This window comes from Asterias amurensis, chromosome 14 (assembly GCF_032118995.1).
Source record: "Asterias amurensis chromosome 14, ASM3211899v1".
Classification (NCBI taxonomy): domain Eukaryota; kingdom Metazoa; phylum Echinodermata; class Asteroidea; order Forcipulatida; family Asteriidae; genus Asterias; species Asterias amurensis.
In genome coordinates this window covers 10,188,701-10,211,710 of record NC_092661.1, presented here as the reverse complement: position 1 = coordinate 10,211,710, position 23,010 = coordinate 10,188,701, and the positions used below count along the sequence as shown (strand labels likewise).

The 23,010-nt window shown below is 39.5% G+C and overlaps 1 protein-coding gene across 2 annotated transcripts in view; it reads right to left on the bottom strand.

Annotated features, from left to right (window-relative positions):
- The window catches only part of LOC139946880 (glutamate receptor ionotropic, kainate 2-like), an 84,657-nt gene that overhangs the window by 16,025 nt on the left and 45,622 nt on the right, over positions 1 to 23,010 (bottom strand). For both annotated transcript variants that reach the window (XM_071944639.1, XM_071944638.1), the window contains 5 exons: positions 18,308 to 18,457; positions 3,681 to 3,938; positions 2,855 to 3,021; positions 1,546 to 1,599; positions 266 to 427 (listed from right to left, as the gene is read on the bottom strand). In XM_071944639.1, coding sequence (XP_071800740.1) covers positions 266 to 427; positions 1,546 to 1,599; positions 2,855 to 3,021; positions 3,681 to 3,938; positions 18,308 to 18,457 — 791 coding nt within the window. The remainder of the gene's footprint in view (positions 1 to 265; positions 428 to 1,545; positions 1,600 to 2,854; positions 3,022 to 3,680; positions 3,939 to 18,307; positions 18,458 to 23,010) is intronic.

Below are 23,010 nucleotides of genomic sequence, written 5' to 3'. Positions count from 1 at the left end.
AGTAACAGTAAGCAGGATAAATGTAATAAATAAGAGTATGGGGCTGTTTTGATAAGCAGAAACTTGTAAAATCGGACAAGAGACAAAATGAACAAACAAAAGGACAGACGATTATAAGACATGACATCTACTGCGACACAAGATAGATCACAGGCCGAGTTCATAATTTAGCAAAAAGATTGTAGAACAGTTCAAGCAGAAGCGATACAAAATAAATATTGTCAAGGATTGAAAAGTGGATATGAATTGCAGGAGGTCCTTATACCGTAAATAGTGTCTCATTGTAAGGGAAGCCGTTGAGGGCCTGGTAGTGCCTCCACTCTTTCGTTAGAGTCTGGACCCGTTTGCTCTTCATATTCATGATATGTATTGTCGTCATGTTGACCGAATCCTGGCCGTAACGAGCAACATCCATTAGGCAAAGGTCCTAAGCGAATAATACACATCGAATCAATGGTTAATCTCGACTAATAATATTCATAACTTAAAGAGTTTGAAAAGCAAAACGTGGATCGAAAAAAGGATGGTTGGAGAATGTTGAAGTAAATTACCATACACAAATTACTCCAATTCTTGAGTATAATGTTTACTTAGAGAGGTATGGAAACTGTTTGGAATCAAACATGTATAACGTTGTTTTGATATCAAGTTAGGTCAAATCCTCTATTATAATTTCAACAAACAAAGCTGAGGTTAGGAAAAGGCCTGTAAATAGCTTGTGAATGAAAGACTATGTCCTGGACAATTTTATCCCTGCAGTTTAAAATAGCCATCCTTAAAAAAATATTATAAAGTTTTTTTTAAGAATTCCCTTCTTTTTTTAAATCGATTTAGAACAACAAAATTTTCCAAGGAAAATCACTTCGACAGTGTCAGTGTAGTACAGAACATTATTGCTGTCTGTGGTTTAGAAGATAGAACATGGCCGAATATTGCGGCTACGACTACGGCACTGGCTTGAGTGCTACGTCATCAAAAGTGAAACGTCATTGTAACGCCCATTGTAACAGTCGTAGCTGTAGCCGCCAAGTCGGGTACGATCTAAAGCCAGGTTCATACTTCTTGCGAATGCGATAAACGAATTATGACGTCTCAAATTCGCAACAAATAAATTTGACAAGAAGAGATGTTATGGAAAGGTTTGCGGTAACATAATGTAATGATTATCTCTAATGAGTTGGGATGGTTCTGAAAAGAACACTTGGTTTCAACTCGACGTTTCGATCAGTATGCTCTGATCGTCTTCTTGAGAAAGCAGAAGACGATCAGAGCATACTGATCGAAACGTCGAGTTACAACCAACTGTTCTTTTCAGAACCACCCCAACTTAATAGAGATAACCATTACATGGCAAACCTTTCCATATTGTATTTCCATCATGTACAGTTTCAAATCCTACATAAGAAGAGATGTGCTCAACTTCTGCGAAAAAAAAAACAGCGAGGGCAGCCCTGTGACGTCAAAATTATTCGCGTTGGCAGGAAGTAAGAACCGGGCTTAATACAGACTGTCAATGTTCACTAGGGGTCGGGACACTATACTTACCATTGATGTGAATATGTAATGGTAGTGACTCCGTAGCATCTGTAACTCTAGTAGCTAAGAATAAAAATAAAACGTGTTCAAAGAAATAGTGGAAACATTTTTTGTCATGATAGATTCCTCCGATGCGACGAAGCGTCACATAAGTTTCCAAGCAAAAACTCAGCGTTTAAAAAACGATCACAGAAATTACCTCTTTCTCAAAAACGATGTCACTACAGAGGGAGCTGTTTCTCACAATGTGTTATACTATCACCAGCTCTCCATTCCTCAATACCAAGTCAGTTTTTTATGCTAACAACTATTTTGAGTAATTACCAATAGTGTCTAGTGTCTTTTAGAGAAGGCCTTCAAAACAAGTCTATAAGAAAACTGTATTAACAGGCCACAAAACGGCTTGGTTTGTCATAGGACGGTGGTTGTTATTGCCTGTCTCCGTCATGTACTCACTCCGTGACACCCGAGTCAAGGAGGGCACATCATACCCGCCAGCCAGCCTGGATTATACCCTCAGGGACAAGAGTGCACTTCTTAGAAAGTCATTGGTACTCCTAAGTTAGGATTAATGACTTTAATAATGTTCAAATCTCTGGGTTGCTGAATCCATTACACGCCCCCTGAAGACTTTACCATTCCGGCATCAGATTACTGTGTTCAGTGTATGTGAGGGAACATCAAATCTGCATAATAGGGGAATTCGCTCGGTATTTTGAAGGCAAAGCTAACCTTTGTTTTGAAAAGTTGATTGAATTAATCCATATAAATGTAGATGTGTACTTTAAAAACAACAAAATGTGACACGTTAATTTGAAAAGGTGGTAGCGTTTTGAGATCTTGCCACAAATCTAGAACCACAATATTTCAAATGTCCATGCAGGAGTACTATTCCTGATAAAAATATACAATCTTAGGCTGAATTAATCCAATATAAATGTATATGTGTTATAAAATGTGACAATTTAAACCTAAAAAGGTGGTCACGTTTTTTTAGATATCGCCAAGAATCCGGAAAGAATAATGGCCATGCAGGAAGATGAATTATTCCCTTATAGAAATAAACACAATCTAAGACTGATAACTGCAGCAGTAACACTTCTCAGATTCATATTTTTGGGCATACAAACTGATATGTTTTGTTCACTTGACCACAAAACTTCGAAGTGATATGTTTCTCACATCATACACACTGATCAGTTCATATGCCGCGATACCCTAAAATGGAACATGCCACCATCCGATAAGGGGTGTCAGTGATTTGTTAAAGAGTGGGCGGGAAAAAAACTCTTACAGCATCCTTGGTTTGTATACATACCCTTTCTAGTATTTCTCGAAGCAAATCATAACCGCAGTCAATAACGACTCTGTAGGTACCAGACCTCTTGACTTCTTTGAGTACAATGTTAATGTTTTCATGATGTATTTTCCGGATGGTGAGCTCACCCCTCGAAGCCTCCAGAATATGCTGCATTCTTAGGAGTGCTGTGCAAATATAAAAAAATTGGTTTACAACAATTAAATAAAGTTCTTATAATTGGCGCATTTCACAAAAAACGTCTCATTGCGCATTACAATACCCTGGTCATTCGGGTCAATAACATTCATTTAATCTTTCTTAGCTCCTATAAGGGAACCTCATCATAAAAAACAATAACAATAGCTTTACAGTTACTATATTCATGTTATTCATTAATAACTCCTTCCCCGAGTTGAGTGGGAAAAGAATGTAGATAAAAGCAACCAAAAGCTTCACTTTTTAAGACTCAAACGTTGATTATAATAATTTAAAACACAACGAAATGATATTGTCTAATCCATAGATTAACATAAAAAACGCACACTGTTGCAGTTGATGCAAAGGATCAAATTAAACGGCTCTCCCGCCTCCAGGACAGACACGGTGTGGCGCACTATATTGTGAGTTCCCAATATTTGACAATTGTGTCTGATTTCCATGGCACAGATCTCTAACACTGACTGGATGGTGGTTTGTATCTATTCGTTTTGGAACCCGGGGCTTGGGCCTAACCCTTTTCTTGACCAATATGTGTCAACATGTATCAGAAATGGGTCAAACTGACGCAGAGGTCCTGAATCTGGGTCAATTCTGACTCAGCGTAGAGTCGTATTGGTCTGCTTACCTTCTTCATCCTGGTACATTATAGTCATCTTCCGCCAGTTATAAGCGTCAACGAGGTCTGCCAGGAGATCGCTCTGGTACCGGTTGTGGGGATAGAGGTTGACGGCCACGTGCTCGCCCCTGTTTTTATGTTCCCACATTGTGGTCAGGTGTGGCACCCCCTTTCTGTCACACACGCCCTCAACGGCAAGACTGCCTTCCACCGTTGAGGGCCCAAATATTGCGGCAACTCCGCCATTGCTGGATATAAGTTTACAAGCTGTTGACATAGAGAAAAGTGACGGTTACCAATTAGTCTTGGGAAATAGTGTCCAATAAAATTTACGGAGGAAATGGAATCATAAAACAACACTTTAAAACCGATTCATGAAGACAGTCACGTCCAAGGTGATTTAGTACCACTTCCACCCTTACGTGAATTACTGGGGACAAAACTGCCCACTGCTTTTGGGCGTATCAAGTTACACAGACATTTTCTTGGAGAGTTGAAAGAGACTTCAACGTAAATTGATATACTGACTTGTTATGGCAGATTCGTCTAGATGACCTTGTATCTGAAACATTGCGTTGTAATTTAGAATGAAAAGTCAACGGGTTTCTTGCAGGGAATGATTACAAGTGACATCAATCTGAAACACTAAATGTCCAAGCCAAAAGGGTTATTAAGATCCATGGTCCGTTTCAATAAGCTAAACAAAAACCAACATTTTTAAAACGTACATACAGAAAAATGGGAAAACCCGCCAACAGAACACGGACACGATTGTCGGCACTCGAAAAACGGTAGGATTATTTTATCAAGTACAAGGGCTGACCTGTACACGGTATAAGCTTTAATGGATTTTCAGACTATTGTCACATAATTCACCTGTTTTTGCCACACACACACACACACACACACACACACACACACACACAAAAACTGTAGGAAGAATATCATGACAATACCCCTTTTCAATTTTCTTTTTAACTTTGACCGTCAAGGTGGGTGATGATGGAGGCAAACTTTACAATGTGCCACACCATTTACGCCAGACACACGTTCAAAAGATCCTCTGTCATGGAAAGAATTGTTTTTAATTGCAAAGTGTTCGGATCTATTGAAGTCGTGATTGATAAAGCAGCCACTGATTTAGTCATTTGACTACCCTGAACTTTACACGTGAATAAAACACCGGAGGCAAACGTCATACAACTGTCAAAACATATCGATTTTTTAAAGTATGCATACGGTTGATCGCTCTACGGAAGCCTCCAAGGCACATCATCGATTGGGTGTTTAACTCTACAGTATCCTACAATGACCTTCCGTGAACCAGAAGCTTGGCCCAGGGCAAGTAGATATCAAAGTTTTTTTTTTTTTTTATCACCCAGATGGTATACAAAGTCATGGACATCAACTACTTGTAAATCAATATTTCAATTCAGCTTTAGAGGTATAAAAGGCTCACTTTACGCGATATGTGCACAAAAAGACAGATTATAAAGAGGCGATTGGATTTCTCATGCATTGATATGCGGGGATCGAATGCAGGGTATGCATGTGTTATTGCATTACACACATGTTGAATAATTTGCATACATTATAATGTAATCTAATCTGCTATAAAACGACACGAGACGTATAGTAGTGTGTTTATAGTCCTCTTCAGCTGACGTCACAGTCGGCAACTGTCTGGTCAATGTCTGCCAATTTGGGAGTCAAATACAGACCTTTTTATTGCAATACATACCTTTTTATTGCAACGTCGCTAGACTTGACTCAAGTCCCAATCTCGTGCCATTGCCAGAAAACTATTGTTTTTGGATACTTTATATTCCCAAACCTGTTCCGCACGCTCGACCACATTTTAACGGCGAGCGCGCTATCCGCCTTATTTTCTAAACTGGAACGGGACTTGAATCAAGTCTACAACGATACACGCCGGAGTTTTTGCCGCAATAATGTTAACAATCATCTGGTATAATATTGTAAACTCTAACCATTTGCCCACTTTAGTTACATATTACTGCCCAACGAATTAGGTGTTCCAAATTCGCAGTCTTTGATTGATGTCACTGGTGTCACAATATTAGCATTCCCCCATATACGCGTTATTATGAGTAAATATTCAAATGCATCGTTACCATTTTGATGTGTTTTCAAAGACCTAGCGTGTCCGTGATTTATACATCTCTTCTAGGTCCGTAGTCGTTAATACTCGGTGTCACTCCAGATGCATGACAGTCTTTCCTTATGACACGTTCTAGAAACAACAGATATTCAGTTCAGCCTACGGTACGGGGACATAAATCTGTCACCTAGATACACGCACGTTCCTCATCTTTGATGTCAACGCCTTGATGTTTTTCACAATATCTTATGGCAAAGATTCACCATCTGAGAGGTTTGGCTTATCTAGAGCATAGAGTTCACCGCAGAAACTAAATATCTTCAACATATACTTATATAATATCAAAGGTTTGAGAGAAGAAGTAGACATAATTTTATGGGAGAGAGGAGTATTGGCACGCAAACATGTGTATTTTGATGTTTTCTTTTGTTTGTCTGTTGATTTTTTGGGGGCGCTAACTTTTTGTTTACATCGTTTTAGTGTTTGTACCCTGAGTTCACCAGAAGATTAGTCTCTACGGATTTCCTGCTCTCCCAACCTGAGATTGGGAGAATAGCACAAGACAGGAGAGGATGGGGAAAGTTTGTGTGCGCCTGCTGTGCAGCCAACTGATGACAGATGACGATGAATATGTTTGTTTTGTATTGTTCTTTCTCTATAGATCCACAGGGTAAAACATATTGACAATGACACGATTTTAAACATTAGATTCAGCAGAAACAGGCACCGAGTAATTTTCTGTGAAAAAAAAAAAAAAAAAAAAAGGTTACAAAATATCATGATATTTTATCTATCATTTCCACTTTTTTAAAGCATTCTAAACCCATTACAAAAAATGAAAATGTTATGATTTTAGTCTTTAACTCATTGAGCCACTGCTTGATCTAACACAACATTTGTTGAATGGCATTCAATTTATTGGAAATAAATCATGGATACCTCGCTCGCAGACATGACTCGGATCCCTCGCAGAAAAGGAGACACTCGGTTTTTATAATGTGCTTACCGAAACATTAAGACCCCGGATGTTTGGGCACTAGCTAAGCACAATACAATTATGCTTACCAGAATAAGGTTACCAGCCAAAAAAAAAACACATGTCATAATGTGCAATTTGAGACAGGTATCCTGCTCATTTTTGCTCAGCAGAAAATTGCCAAGAAATTTCTTCTGCTTAAGCAGATCTATGAGATTGGGCCATGGCGTAGGATGGCTGTTATGGGTGACAAGTGGCTGGCATAATTGTGTGGTGTCACATTATATGACAAGCAATGAACTTTTGTACGAACGAACCTTGCCCCCTCTTGAGGCACATGCCTCTAGCACATTGATGAAGCGACAGGAGCCTCCCTTCTCAACAGACGCCTTGAATGTCTCTCAAGATGCCAGTTTATCTTCATTCTTCAGCCCCAAGGCGTCTACATCTTTCCGTGATGTTGACTTAAGATTTCTCTGAACCATTACTATGTCAAGGACAACCTCACTCACGCTCCCGGGCATAGGGCCACGGCCTTAAAATCATTGGCTCTTATATGTTATTTGCATGTCTGAAGATTATGGCTTTATATAAGTCCATGTCAAAACGTTGACATTGGTGTATTTTATAAGATTTAATCGAATCGCTATGTTTCCGTTGCCGGGTATTAGTTGTAAGCTTTCACTTGCTCGATTCAACTGTTTAATCATACGGCGATGGAAACGTAATGCATAATTTAACAAAGTTTCACGAACTTTACAATATTAAAGACACTGGACACTATTGGTAATTGTCAGAGACTAAGTCTTCACAGTTGGTGTATCTCAACATATGCATAACATAACAAACCTGTGAAAATTTGATCTCAATCGGTCGTCGATTTGCGTATTAATTAAAGAACAAACTCCCTTGTCATACATGGTCACACGAAGTTCTGTGCTTTTAGATGCTTGATTTCGAGACCTCAAATTCTAAATCTGAGGTCTCGAAATCAAATTCCTGGAAAATTTACTTCTTTCACGAAAATTACATCACTTCAGAGGGACCTGTTTCTCACAATGTTTTATATTAATTACTTGTAATCAAGAAAGGTTTTATGATAATAATTATTTTGAGTAATTACCAAGAGTCGCTATGAATTTCCTTTGCTAAGTATTAGTTGTAAGATTACATTTGCTTGGTTCAACTGTATATTCATAAGGTGATGGGAAAGTCAAGCTTAGTCAACAAAGTTTCAAACGAACTTATACAAGATTGAGTAGATTTCGCAGTAGAGTTGATAGGTTACCTCTGCCAATGGAGTTGTAAGCTTTCATATGCTTGGTCCAACAGCATATAAGGCATGGCAAAGTAATTGCAGTGCTTGTGTAATCAGTATATATTATGCTCTTTCGAAATTACCGGCTGTGTCATGAAACCTTAGCCAGTACACTGCAATAAGATTATGTAGACTGTGAGTATAGGTTGTAGTACATTACCCAGTGATTCAATCTATGGAACATATTGAATATCACATTTTTATTTTTTACAACAGTGATATAGCTTTAAAATGTATAAGTGAAAACTTAAACTAATAAAAGCATATTTGAACATGATTTTACCGAAAAAGAGGTTGATGTATATTTTGATTTGCATCGTATAGAGCTGCGTTTATACATTTGTTATCGGTGTTCGAAATAGGGCTATGGAAGACTCAAAATAAAAAAATAAATAAAAACAATATTTATACAAAGGCATACCACATAGTGGGTGATTAGGTCTGTTGTAATAAAAAAATGAAGGTTATTCTTCCCTTGTCTGATTTCAAACTCAATTATAAAACATTTTAGAATATTTTTGGTTAAATTTATTTTTTTATTTTTTAGATAAGACTAAAGGCTATGTACGGTGGAAAAGGAAAGACAAAATTAATCTGCATCTCTTACCGGCACACAAAGTATTGGCATGTCCTATGACTACTGACTTTTAATAATTAAATTTGATTGTTCATGGTAAATCGCAGTACGACAATAAAACAAATTGTTTTGTTTGGTCGTTCGTCAACGTCAGTCAAATTCATTTCCCTACGACGACCCCATAAAACATCATCTGGAAATCTCATCTCAAGTATTCTTATTATTTTTTCTTCAAAAGAAAAACAAACATTTGATCCGAAAAAAACGATTATTTAACAGACGGACTGAACTATCTGAAGCAAGACCCTTCTTCGCAGGCGACGCGAGGCAGGACTAAAGAAAAAAATCTCTTATATCTATTTGGATTGTTTGTCATTTTATTAATCTGTCAAATCAGTGTCCACTAAATTGCTGTGCGAATAATTGTCACACAGGGGGCATTTGATTGAGCAAGCCACGATCTCCTCGCCAACGCACCGTGCTTCAACGGACCCGCTATACCGTGCAAAAGTGATCTTGTCCCGGTAATTAAAACAACTCGACTTGACAAGCACCGCGCAAGACGGTGTCTGTGGGATTGTGTCACCCGGTGTGTGTTTGTCCTCCACACAACCATTTAATATGGGCTGATAAAGAGAGTTGATTCAAAAGAGGGCGCTATCAGGACAAACTTTCTACACAGTTAATATAGGGTGCGTTCGATAAGCTTCCCTGTGTCGACCCCGCAGTGCTCACTCGGGTGAGCCCCTGACAAGAGCTAATCGAACGATCACACTCGCCCTCTCGTGGTGACGGCATGCACCTCAGGTAACCCCCAAATGACCCACTCCACAAGCCTGGCACTGGGGGCTGACCCGGGTAAGCCCCGTCAAATCTATTCGAACGTACCGGGGCAGACCGGGGTCGACCCAGGGAAGCTAAACGAAAGCACCCATACTGGCCCCTTAGAGCAACCTCGTTCCCAGTGATGTACGATCTCGCCGCACCATGTTTTTTCCATTTCCCCTGATGCCTTGCTCGATCGTAAGAGATGTACGCAGAGCTTCAGGCGATACGGCGCGCTGCCCAAGGTAGCAAGGCTGTATCCATCTTGGTCATGTTCCCAGTATCAAATAACAATAATGAATGCCAATAATCATTTTGCAAATAGGAATCAGGTTATTTCGTTCTCTCAGCCTCGGTTCGAAAACATTGATATCAATGGGAAAAATTCGAGATGGCCGCACCACGAAAAATGTCTATTGGATACAATGAACATGTTCATGCGCATATTTAGAACGTTGTTTTATGAAGAATTTTATTGCGAAATTAATCAACGAGATCAATGGTACATCCGTACCACGTGGCCGTCAAGATCTTGACGAAGGTTCATGGCCAAACTCAGGCGTAATTACCGAGCCTCGAAGTGTGACGTTGGATGTTCAGGCTACCCAAATCACCGCATGAGGGACAGAATCTCCATGAGAGAATAACTGATTGCCACGCCGGCAAACAAACCGAACACCTCGTGTCAAACAACTTCAAAACATCCAGTGATTACCTTTTACCATTTTGCACTCTCGGGTGAATAAATGCAGAAGGCTTAGCGCTTATCAGCTGCAGACGCTTCTTTCTTTGTATACTCTGATTATTATTCAGTCGATACAAATCAAGTGTACTTTAGTTATTTACCGACCGTCCATTCGAACCTCAAAGTGCCAACGCAAAGGCAGCTCTGATAAAATAGTGTGGCCCTAATAAGGAAATGGACGGTTATCGTCATACTGGGATACAGGGAACCAAACAAACATGGTAGCAGCATTCAGGTTCATATGGAGTTGAAATGTTATTCTAGCCCACTAGGGATATAGCATTAAATGTTCATCAAACACGCAAAGTACAACTTTGAAAGTTAAGCATTCTGCAACATTCTCCCATCAACTTCGATTTTAAGTGGTTACCTTAAAAAAAACATCGTCGTAACATCCAGCAATGTGCACTACTGCAGGTATGAGTTTTAGCCGTTGGGAAAACAAGTAGGAACATAATATAGATGTTAAATTTGTTAACTAATTTCTCAAAAACTACAACATCTCTGCAAGCTTTTTACCACCATTGGCTTCAAACTGTTAAAGTATAATGTAAATCTGTGGATAATATTGTGTTTTTTGTCCTACAAAAATTACCCACGCCCTTTAATGCACAGTGCCAAATCTCAGAGCCTGCAAAACGCATCATTTATATCAAGTGACGAACCATGACATAATGAGGGGAGGAGGTATGTTAGAGAAATTGACGCTAAAGCCCCGATATGACCAACCTTGAAGTATGTACCCACATGTCTAACATGGATAGGCGAAACCTCAACCATAACATTCTTCTCTTTGATTGAACACATTTTCACCCCTCAAGGCTGTATTTGCAGATAACTGTGCGTTTGCTGGATATCTCAGTGTCACACATACTGGATTAGATCTGTTTTCATAACAGCCGTGTTTATATGCGCAATGTGCAATTATTTGCCTTATATAAGTCTATGTAACACAACCTGATTTGTATGCATGGTTCGTGTACCCCAATTAAGGGTCTATAGGTGCTACTTTGCATATTTTATAAACTTACTATAAATACCGATAGCCTATTATAAAGAATTACTTCTTCATCTGTCGATTGATGATTAAAATGTCACACCGGGGCTTAACCCGTTTCTAGGTCACCCTGACACAGAAACTGGTTCAGACTGACCCATAAACTGGTCTAGACTGACCCAAAAACTTTTTGAAAATTGCGAGTTTAATGAGGATTCTGTGCCAGTTTGCCCTTTAACTGGATCATTTTGGCACATACAAAAATAATCTATTCAGGGCCATACTGACCCAGAATCGGGGCGACCCATAGAACCAGGAAACCGAGTAAATTCTGACCAGCCTGTAATACAGAGTGATATACCGACTGTGCATTTTGACCCATTACTTGGTCATTTTGACACCATATTCTGACCAGCTTGTTAAAGAATGATATGGTGACTGTGCATTTTGACCCATTACTGGGTAATTTTTTTTCACAGATGCAGGGCCATATCTGACTCAGAAATGGTCCACCACATGGAACCTACAACCCCAGTTAATTCTGACCAGTATGTGTTCTAAAGTGACATACTCTCCATGCAGTGATCATGTCTCAACGGTTAGCCATATGCCATTATAGATTTTACCGTCAAGAGGGTTTAAGTGGGATTTCAACGAGGATCCAAGCTCACCGAGTTATTTTACAGACACTTAAAGGCCGAGTGCAACGATTAGACTTGATTATAGGAACACTCTTAAAAAATGATAAGTGTAGAAACCAATGGAAATGAATCCGGCCTTCCGGACTGTGTTGGTTTTGTTGTTTGCTAAAGCAACCCCTTTCAACAGAGGATTGTCGCATGCCTGGTAACCAAACTGGAATTATTCACAAATAAATACTTTGCAAACTGTCTTTATTTTCTCTATCGGTTTGCATAATATTTGATTTGTTATGGTGCCTAATCAAGAAGTGCAAATTACGAAACATGGGATGAGAGAACAATCATAATTATGGTCCTCATTTTGGATACTACCCAAGACCTCTGACAACTCGGGCAGATGATCTACCAACTTTATACTCCCCGTGTTATTAATACCAACTATCCGTCTTGAGCTCGCTGTTGGTGTAGAGTGGTGATTGAACGGTTCGGACAGTGTCAAGGAACGGTCACTACAATTGTAGTAATACTTTGGGCAAATGTTAGGTGCTGAGTACAATAACAGAAACGGTCCGTTAAGCATCAAGCGATGTTATAAACATCAGTGAGCGGGCTCACCCAGCCCTGATTTGAAATCTTCTTTTGCCCTTGTCAATCACAATTAGTTCTAGTGCATGAACTTCCCTCAGCGAGGCACTTAGAAGATTTTGCCCGATACGACTCTAGTTGAAGATCAAGATTACGGTAATGATTAGAACGGACGGTGTATAGCGCACAGAAAGGTTCTACGACTTCAATAGGTGGAAATGGAGGAAAAGGTCGTTCCGTCAGCTGCAAATATTTAGCGCATTCCCATGGTGACACCAAATATTTCAAATGTGCATAACATGAACAAGTTGTTGAAAAGCCCAACGAAGAAAAAAAAAATACAAGATCGCTATTTGCATAAAGGCACAGGACACTATTGGTAATTGCTCAAAATAATTAGCATGACAACTTTCTCGGTAACATTCAAAGGAGAGCTGTTTAAAGTATAAACCATTGTGAGAAACGGCTCCCTCTGAAGTAACATGTTTTTTGAGAAAGAGGTAATTTCTATCTCAAATACTGAAATACTTCAGCTGAAGACAATCTACGCGCGGGTCCCGCTAGTGAATATAAAGGAAGCTTTAAACACACAAATTTGTGCAACAAGGGATTTGTTCTTCTTGCATCATTCTCTTGCAACTTCTATAATAACCAATTGAGCCAAAACTTTCAAAGGTTTTTAACTTCATTTACATGTTGAGATAAACCAAGTGAGAATACTGGTCTTTGACAATTACCAAACGTGTCCAGTGCCTTTACACGCCACGGAAGGCCTAAGCGTAAAACATGCGAGAATTAGCAGAGCAATACGATCCATCTTGAACAACAGAGCGGTAAAGTGACAACATTGACAAGTTGACGTTCAATTCACCAACGGAGTTGACAGCCATGCATTAGTAATGGTATTTTGTAAAAAAGGTGCAAAAAACGAGGGCATTGCAAAAAACGAAGTCACCGCGAAACATGTTGCTGTGCGGAAGAGAAAGCCACGGGTAGCTGATATATGAATACCTGCATTAGGGTGTTTCAAAAAAATATAAAGCAAAAAAATAAAAAATAAAACAAAATGGCAACCGCGATCACTCCATCTAGCGTACGAACAGCGTGGTAAAGTGGAGATACCAAGCGAACTCATCGGTGATCAACGTGTTCCACTGTGGATCATGCGCGACACATTATCTATAGTCCTCATACCGGTTACACATGACACGCTTCATGCCTTGCCGACTGCATTAGGTGTTTCAAACAAATGTAGAAAGTCAAAAAAAAAAAAAAAAAAAAAACGGCGACCGTAATCGCTTTATCTAGCCTATACAGACAGCGTGCCAAGCGAACTCATCAGTTACAACGTGTTCCTCTATCATGTATGACACCTTATCTAGTCCGATCGTACCGAATACAACATGACATGCTGCTGACTGCATTAGGGTGTTTAAAATATAAATAAATGAGTATATATACAGCAAAAAATAAATAAATAAATAAATAAATAAATAAATGGCGACCGTGATCGCTCCATGTAGCGTACGGACAGCGTGGTACAGATCGGAGATACCAAGCGAACTTATCAGTGACCACCGTGTTCCACTATGGATCATGCACGACACCTTATCTAGTCCTCGTACCGGATACAACATGACACGCTTCATGCCTTACCGACTAGTCTGCAATGTGACAATTATCACGTTCTGTGTTTCCGGGCGATGACGGATGCAATTTATAATGTGCGTGATTTCACCTACGTACTACAAACAAAGATATTATAATTTTGCATAGGAATAATTTTATAATGATTTTTGCTAGCTAATGAATTCCTATTCTGATAACAACTTGATTGCTTGAATAACAATCAAATGTATGTGCATGACTCGGAAAAACACACATTTAAACAAAAGCAGGGAATAAGTAGAGAAAATATAGAATCGGGGTTTGCTTCTTTACGGGAATCAAGATCTAAGATTAATTTTCATTCCCTCAAATGCCCATTGGTCACCCCTCATACCGAGAGTACATCCCCTCAAATGCCCATTAGGCACCCCTCATACCGAGAGTACATAAAGCTTTCCCTTTTCCAATTTGTATCTATATAGGTCTGCTTGTAACCTCTAAAGATGGCGTGTGGGTGACGTCAATGCATAAGGTCCATACGGCACCATCTTGAGCATCACTTGGTTTTTAAAGATTTCCATCGTATGTGAAGTTGGGTACTTAATTGGACACCAGTAACTGGTCCAAACTGAAGGGAAGCATCAATGTATGGCAGTCATCTACTGTGAAACTTTACAAAGAAAAATCACAACAGGAAACATTAATCAACACACCCCACCAGAATACCCCACTACGGTACGTGCTAACACTGGTGACTATTCAAGTCATCCCACTAAGATGTTCACTTGTCATTATGGTCTCCATGATGTGGTGGGTTTTTTTTCAGTTTGGAGTAAATGTGGGCGATGGAGGATTTGTGTGTTTTTGTTGAGGGTTATGTAGAGTCAAGGGTATATGTCAAATATTTCTCTGTCTTCGTTTCGCGTTTGATTCTTGCGAATGAGCGCAGTTCGAAAACGCGAATAAACACAATGCTAATGCGACCAAACGCAGTACAATGTTTTGGGGAATAAAACCCAACAATATTGCAATCAACCGAAATAAAAATAGCCAAGTGTTAGTATTATTTCTTGACTAATTGTTGATCTTCATCGTCTTCGTGGATCACTCTCCGTGATGTTGTATTCAAATCTTGACTGTGGACGGACTCATAGCATATCTCACCGCGTGCATTTAAAAACAGCGAAGACCTACAAAAGCCCGAGGAAACAGTTCCACTCTAAGTACTTGAACCAGAAACACGGGTGTCTTTTCCAGGCTACGAATGTATAGGCCTACTTGGAGTAGTACATTCCAAGAAATACACACTCAGACTGAAAAACCTACAATACGGCAACTGTTTACTTGCAAAACATTGCAACCGTATACTTACACAAATACAGTTGTAATCTTAAAAATAAAGAGAATTGCATTAAAGCCATTGGACCCTTTCGGTACAGAAAAAAAAAGTTCATAAATTTACAAATAACTTACAGGGTTTACAGAAGGTTGTGGTGAAAGACTTCTCTTGAAATATTAGTCCATGAAATGCTTTACTTTTTGAGAAAACAGTAAAACAATACAAATTCTCGATAGCGAGAATTACGGATTTATTTTAAACACATGTCATGACACGGCGAAACGTGCGGATACAAGGATGAATTTTCCCGTTATTTTCTCCCGACTCTGATGACCGATTGAGCCTAAATTTCCACAGGTTTGTTATTTTATATAGAAGTTGTGATACATGAAGTGTAGGCCTTGGAAAATACTGTTTACCGAAAGGGTCCAATGGCTTTAAAAAACAAAAAGCAGGGCTCTATGTTAGCATTGCATACCACGTGCTTCACTCCGGTCGTTGTACTTTTAGCTAAAATAAAACCGTTTATCTTTGTAGGAGTGCATTTGTATTGGTACGGTAAACATACTCAATTATGGGCCTACCCGCATTTATCTTGATGAGCTCTGCAGCAAAACAAAAATGGTAACAAATCCAATTGGAAGGTTACCTAGTTGCTGTTGGTTTTATGAAAGCTACTTGAAATTGTCATCGTGGCTTTGTGGTTGACTGGTTGAGTGGAAATTAATTCAATGTGATTGGTAGCCCTTTCGCAATGCATTTAAGTTAAGAGTCAAGTGTGACGAAATTGGCAACACAAATATAAATTACTCTTAATTTTTAAATGAAAGTTAAAACTGTTTATGACTTGATCTAGTATTTTTTACTCGAAATCAATATCCAAACTGAAACGGTCGAGGCTGAACTATAAGTAATTGTCATCGATGCTGACTTGTCAAAAACATCAACGAAACATCCTAATAACGTCAACGCTTAATTATGACAAATGGGCAAAGTCTGGCACCCAGTCTCCCGCACGTTGAACTCTATCACCGACGTGCCTTTCGCTCGACAGTCCGTCACATAGATAACACTCAGAGTTCTAAAGCACATTGACTAGTGACTGGGCCCAATTTGATCAAGCTTTTACAGCAGAAAAATATTGTAACTTTAGGCATCTCTACCCCCAAAATTAATGAAATGTACCTATGATGAGTAACACTGCAGCTTTCAATAGTGTATAACATGTTTAAAAACAACGTATGACGGCAAAGAATATATGTTTGGTTCTTTAAAAGTGGGAGAAAAACGTTTGACCATACTGGCTTACGTTAAGTGATAATTATCACATAACTTGTCGTACATTCAAGTTATGCACGTGAAGATAAAGAGCAGCAGATTTTCGTCAACATCGAGGCCTGTAATTACCCAGTGGCCAATGGTGCCATGACATTAGGGCCCCTGATCTTGGCCTCGATGCCCCTCCAAGGCCATTAAGGTTTCCAATGGAAGTGGCCCTTGAAAAATGAAAATGATCTTGCTCTTTTTAAGACGAAATTCCATGCCTGCAAGATGACCTTGATCAAGACAGTTCTTCATAGCCCAGCAAGAGATAGTCAAAACTTCACCTGACGAAACTTATTCCCTGTGTGACCAACTAAACTATATCCTGATTATCTTGACTTTTAAGACTTCAAATGAATGTGCCCTTCGAAAATTAAAATGGCCATGCCCTTTTTAAGATGAAATTCCATGCTGCAAGATGACCTAGATTAAGAAAATTCTTCAAGACTCTTGAAAAAGTAAAAAACCACACTTTATAACATATATTCCCCGTTGGATTAACTAAACTACATAGTCCCTGATCATTAGTGATGTCAGTTTGCACCATTTCAATCTGTAAGTAGGTCGTGATGCATTCCAATTGCGCCATTATAGACTGAGCATCCAATAAAACATAAAAATGACTGCAGAGGTAGAATCAATAAACCCAGAATCCCAGAAGAGAGTGTGACATTGGAGTTTACAGTGGGGCGGGTAAATAGGGAGTTGTAACTGTAAATTCTACATTTCATGGTATATAAAACCTTGGCTACTGGATTGAATGGTTTTTTTTTCAGTGTCCAACATGTAAAGACAAACTGCGGATTCGTTGATCTCTTTCGTGTCCAAGATATTTATTTTTGACCTGAATCAAGGAGGGAAGCAACGCTGTGACTGTGTGACTGTGTAGGATTCAAAACTTGTTAGTACCTTTTTGCAAAAAGGAAAACATAATAATGTTTACTTGAGTTGTATTTAACGTTTGTTACTGCAGAGCCACTTCACTCTAAATACTCCCGGTTTAGGACTGACCCGGATTAAGGGTCCGAGCGGGCATGACCCATTCTAGGGTCAGAATGGCCAGGCTCTGAATGGCCAGAGTCAAACTGATGCAGAAACTAACTAGCTTCCGGGTCAGCCTGATCCAGAAAGTGGAAAAGTAATAAAAGGGTCATAGGAACACGGGCACATCTAACCCGGAGGCGGGTCTATTCTAGCCTGGAACCAAGGTCAATTCTAGCCTGGAACTCATGGTCAATTCTAGCCTGGAACCTCTGGTCATTACTAGCCCTGTAACCAATCAATCATAGCCCGGAACCCAGGTCCATTTTAGCCTGGAAATCCTGGTAAATTTTAGCCTGGAACCCGGAGTAAATCTAGCCGGGATTCCAGGTCAATTCCAGCCCAGGGTCAATTCTTATCTGGAACCTGGTCAATTCTGACTCGTATCCAGGTCCATTCTGACCCAAGAGTATTTAGAGTGATGTGCAGCTTAGCTTTGTGTAAGTGAAGTCCCTAACGAGTATCGGAGAGGCCACTTAAAATATTAATTCTACCCTATAATTAAAAACTTTAAAACATATAAAGAAAGTGTAACTTACTTTTTCTGTTTGCATCGTAGCTATCCTCGTCTTTAACGTACTCGACCGCAGGCACCAAAGTGGTGTCATTGTCTAACTTATGTCTGTTGATCCGGTCCACGGCAAAATTAAAAGCTCGCTCTGTTTTGCTTCCTCTGGAAAAGATCCCACCTGTTAACAAAGTAAAACATTTCAATTTGAATATTGTATTAACGATTCATTACGGTTCCAAGACTTAAGGTCCGGTGTCAGAACCTGTGACAATTTGAAGCATTTCAAATCGGCAATACAATGGATTTGAGATTTCCAAGTTTTAATTGTTTCTTAACAAAATAAATGAACAACAAAAAATAAAACATTTCAGGCACAAAACGTGTGCCTTAACTCGCCCCTACTATTATTTAGTTAAACAAAGGCCTATTCTCCACCAAACAATTAAAACATTGTATTCGTAACAAAGTTATGCACAACCTATAACATATTTGTTTTTTTATAGTAGGGGAGACATTAGCCTAATAAACCAGGTTGTGTTGCGGATAGTAACTCGTTTCTCTATAACGTTTGTATCATCATACAAAACTTGAAAAGGCTTAGTTCATATAATAAACATAGCCACTGAACCCAACTGCCTAAAGTTCATCTGCCAATACAAGTATCAAGTCGCGATGATGAGTGTTGTATTAACACACTTGGCGTCTTAGGGATGTGATATGAATAAATGCTTTATCAAGATGACGTCAATAAGATTCGTTGGGCTTTATTTCGTGTTATATAAGATACCTTTTCAAGAAATATAAGGCGTATTGTAGTTGATTGCATTATATATATTTCGAACGATTGTACAATTTGAAAACCAAGTTCTAAATCCATGAAATATTGCAAAGACTTTGTGATTTCAACGCAAGGTTTGTATTCGCAAGCACGATGGCAATGAAATATCGACTAATATCAAGCCAAGATTTCTACTTTGTCTTTATTGTAATCCATCGCCTGCCCAGCACTGAAAGCACACACCCTGACGCATAGTCCCATTAGACGGTGTAAGTCACATCTAGCGCACGCTAACTAATGGTATCCTCTGTTAACGCCCTAAGCAATGGCTCGCTGTGTATCACGTAGTGATTCCCACTTTGTCCACTTCACGTACCACAAGACAGCTTTCAGGTATATATATATCATTGTAACTAAACCACTATTTGTGATCAGTGGAGTGTTTGATCGAGTATAGCCTAGGAACCAAAATAATCTGATATCCGGTCAAGATAAAAGGTATTTTCACATCATTATCAGGGCAAATGTATATGCACGTCCACCGGTTCTGTTTCAGCCCCCTTCCGTTACATGATAGCATTTTTTGCTATTCAGGAGTCACGAAGCTTTCTCCCCGATTCGATTTTTCTTCTCATCTCAACAGTGTGGTACATGATCGGACGTAATGTTATAATTAAATTTCAGCACATCACCGGCGGGTAAAATCACGCGGTGTGTTATACCATGGAGGAACCAGTGAGATATTCGCACCCAATTAGCTGTAGACCGACGCTCACGGGACAAACAGGTGCTTGAGACGGTGTAATTGCGTCTTAATTCGCCCGCCTACAGCTTTGTGTCTAATTACTGGAAAGTGAACTGAGATCACGGATTGTGTGCGGTTGCGAATACAAGATCCAATATAACCCAAGGGCCAGGACGTCTTCATATTATTATCTGGGCACGAGTTTAGACAAACGGCGTGAGGGTGAGAATTTGAAAGTATAATTATGAGAAGTTAATGTTGTGTTGTCTCCCACTCACTGGGGGTTGCTTGCGTTGTATCTCACAGCAGATGTTTTAGATAACAAATAATGACACAGGGTTTAAAAACGACGGCATGGGCGTGAATCCATCTATCATTTTTACATCCCATCATCTCTAGTTTGGATCGGAATTGTATTGATTCACTTAACTCGTTAGAGCCTGGAACGTGTTTATGGGGCCCCATTGGTAGATTACTGAGTACCTACATACTGTATACATTGGTCACACCAATGGTCAATAGACCATGTAATTGAATCACTTGTCAATAAATGTAATAAGGTATTGCGGTATTGTGGCAATCATCTTACGAGATATGCCTATAAATATATGCGATGATTGTTTGAGTGTCCACACACTTTCTTATGGTGACTTAACACGCGGTCTACACACGCATTAACACTTGTTGTTCAAGTGGGCACCAGACTATAGATAGTCATAAAGTATTATTTCGAGTAGGCCTACACACTGTAACCATTTCATAAGTACATATGTTATATCGGAACAGAACCAGCTAGTTTATCTGATTTGTTCAATTATTGTACTGCAGTAGTACATTTTGAGCCCAAACAACAGGAATGTAGGCAATTGCAAACATGTTCGATGGGTCCAGTGGTGAAATCTGTATAAGCACTGGTTTTGACGCATCGGTGTTCTAAATCGACAAGTGCCTTTTATTATGCGATGTATTTGGTATAAAAAGCAAGTGGTTGAAGCCAGCATTTTTCAGATATTTGCTCAACTGAGACTGATTTATTTTATAGGAAACTTCTGTTCACCCAAAAGCCAATGCCAAAGTTTTTTATTTTAAATTGCCTTGGAATGAAGATAGGAAATAACCCTTTGTTTAACGAGGAATGAATGCACATATTCATGACAATGGGCTTGAGCACCTGCTTTGGCTTCTGACAAGAAACTGTGGCCTTTGGAATGAGATTGAGACAACTGCCTTATGAAGAAAGACTTATGAAAGACAGAAACTTGTACGTATTTAGAGTTGGGTTCAGATGGTTTGTCAAGTCATGCCAAGTATCTTATAATGAACCAACATTGGTTAAAAATACATTGAACTATAGGTTATTTTATCTCTTTCATAGCCTTTTGTTGCGCTCTCCTGAATAAAGACAAGGACGTCCTCTCAATAAGAAATGTCGTTACTAAACGTCGCCAGTAAATCGCATATTGATGACCTGCTGACTTCCAAGTTAATCATAATCAACATGCACGCTCAGGTCCACCTGGCTGATTCCTAAACGCTACACCGTCTAAATAATGACATCGTCAATCGTGGACTGACCGTAAAGCCGAGACCAGCAACCTACGACTCGTCGTCGAGTCCTCTCGGTAGAAAGTCAACATCAGTAATGGCACGAGCGAGTAGAATCATAACATTAAACAGCCACTTGTTTGTGGAGTGCGTAGAGACTAGTTCGATCACCGTCTCTTTAGCTTTGGATCGTTATGGTAGTAACTAATGGACCCTTCACATGGCCAGTGGATAAGGCGAAATACATGTTTCATGTGTTTGAGGAATGTTCAATTGGAACATTCACACGGTTGCCCTCTTTGCATACAATAAACTAGGCCGTTATCCTGCAACGAACCAACCTCAGGAGCCACGAGGAAATTGTCAACCCTTGAGTGACGTTCCAACATGAATGATGAATCACTATCATTGAGCATTGAAACATTATTCATGTTGGAAATTGATAACCGATTTTTTTTTTTTTTTTTTTTTTTTTTATTTATTAAGATGGCAACTTAAAGGTGACAGCTACACCTAACCGACTTGAGCTATCAATCCAAATCAACTGCCAAGGGACGTTGCCACCTACCCATAAAGATGAAACAGAGTATACCCCCTTCACAGTCATGTGAAGTCATGAGTATCATTGACCATTTGAATGCTTAGTATTGCTGAGTACACACACTTTCAGAAATTTTTCCGAATAAAGTAGGCAACTCTATGAAATTGACCACGTTCAGGCCTCTTCTCTTATGGTTAGCCTTTACACAAGCAGGGCACACGTGGCTTCACAGATGCCGAACTGCAGATAATGATAAAGGCCCCTTAGCACACACATCGATGTATATGGGTAATTCCAAAATTAAAACATCTCGTATAAAGGTACTGTGCTACATGCTGTTCGTGAGCTACCATTACATCAGTTTGACAAAAACTGTCCCTATACTGCCCCACCGATCGAGGAGCATGTAGCTATATATCAGATAAAGCAGTTCTTGAACCAGATTTGGGGATCGAGCGGGGGCTGCCCCCACTGGTTAATCCACTGAATCTTAAGTTGACCTAATGCAACTGTGAATCAGTCCAGAGTCACCCTTCCAAGTGTGATATTGAAGTGGTGTTTACCTATAAATGAAGAACTGTTTCCATCACGCAAAGCCTCAATCTACACTAATCAGTGACAAACGAGACTAATATCGAGCACTTAGCTCAAAACAACAACATCATAAAACTCCATTATGTCTCATTTCGCTCTCCATACCAAAGTTCTCAATATAGTAAGGAACGGACAGATGGTGAATGTTAGATCGAAATTTTTTAATCCGCGGAAATGAACTGATTTCACAACTCAGCAGGTCTAGTCGATAAGGGGGAGGGATACAATCACAAGGTTCACATTGGTTCTGAAAGACCTGGATCCATCACAGGGAATTTGGTCCTTCATTCGGCCCAATGACTCCGGTACTCATTTTACCGAGTCCGGGTGATTCGGGGCTTCGGTCTTGAGGCTTCGGGAGGGCTGTCGCAGGCCCGCAGCTGGTGCCTATTCAACCCATCGTGGTACCCCACTACGATCACAGTAAGCAACGGTGTGAATCTAAAACTCCGATATCATATTTTTTTATGGACAACATACTTAGACCGCGAATACAAAAAACACTCTTAACGTGTGCATGTCACATGG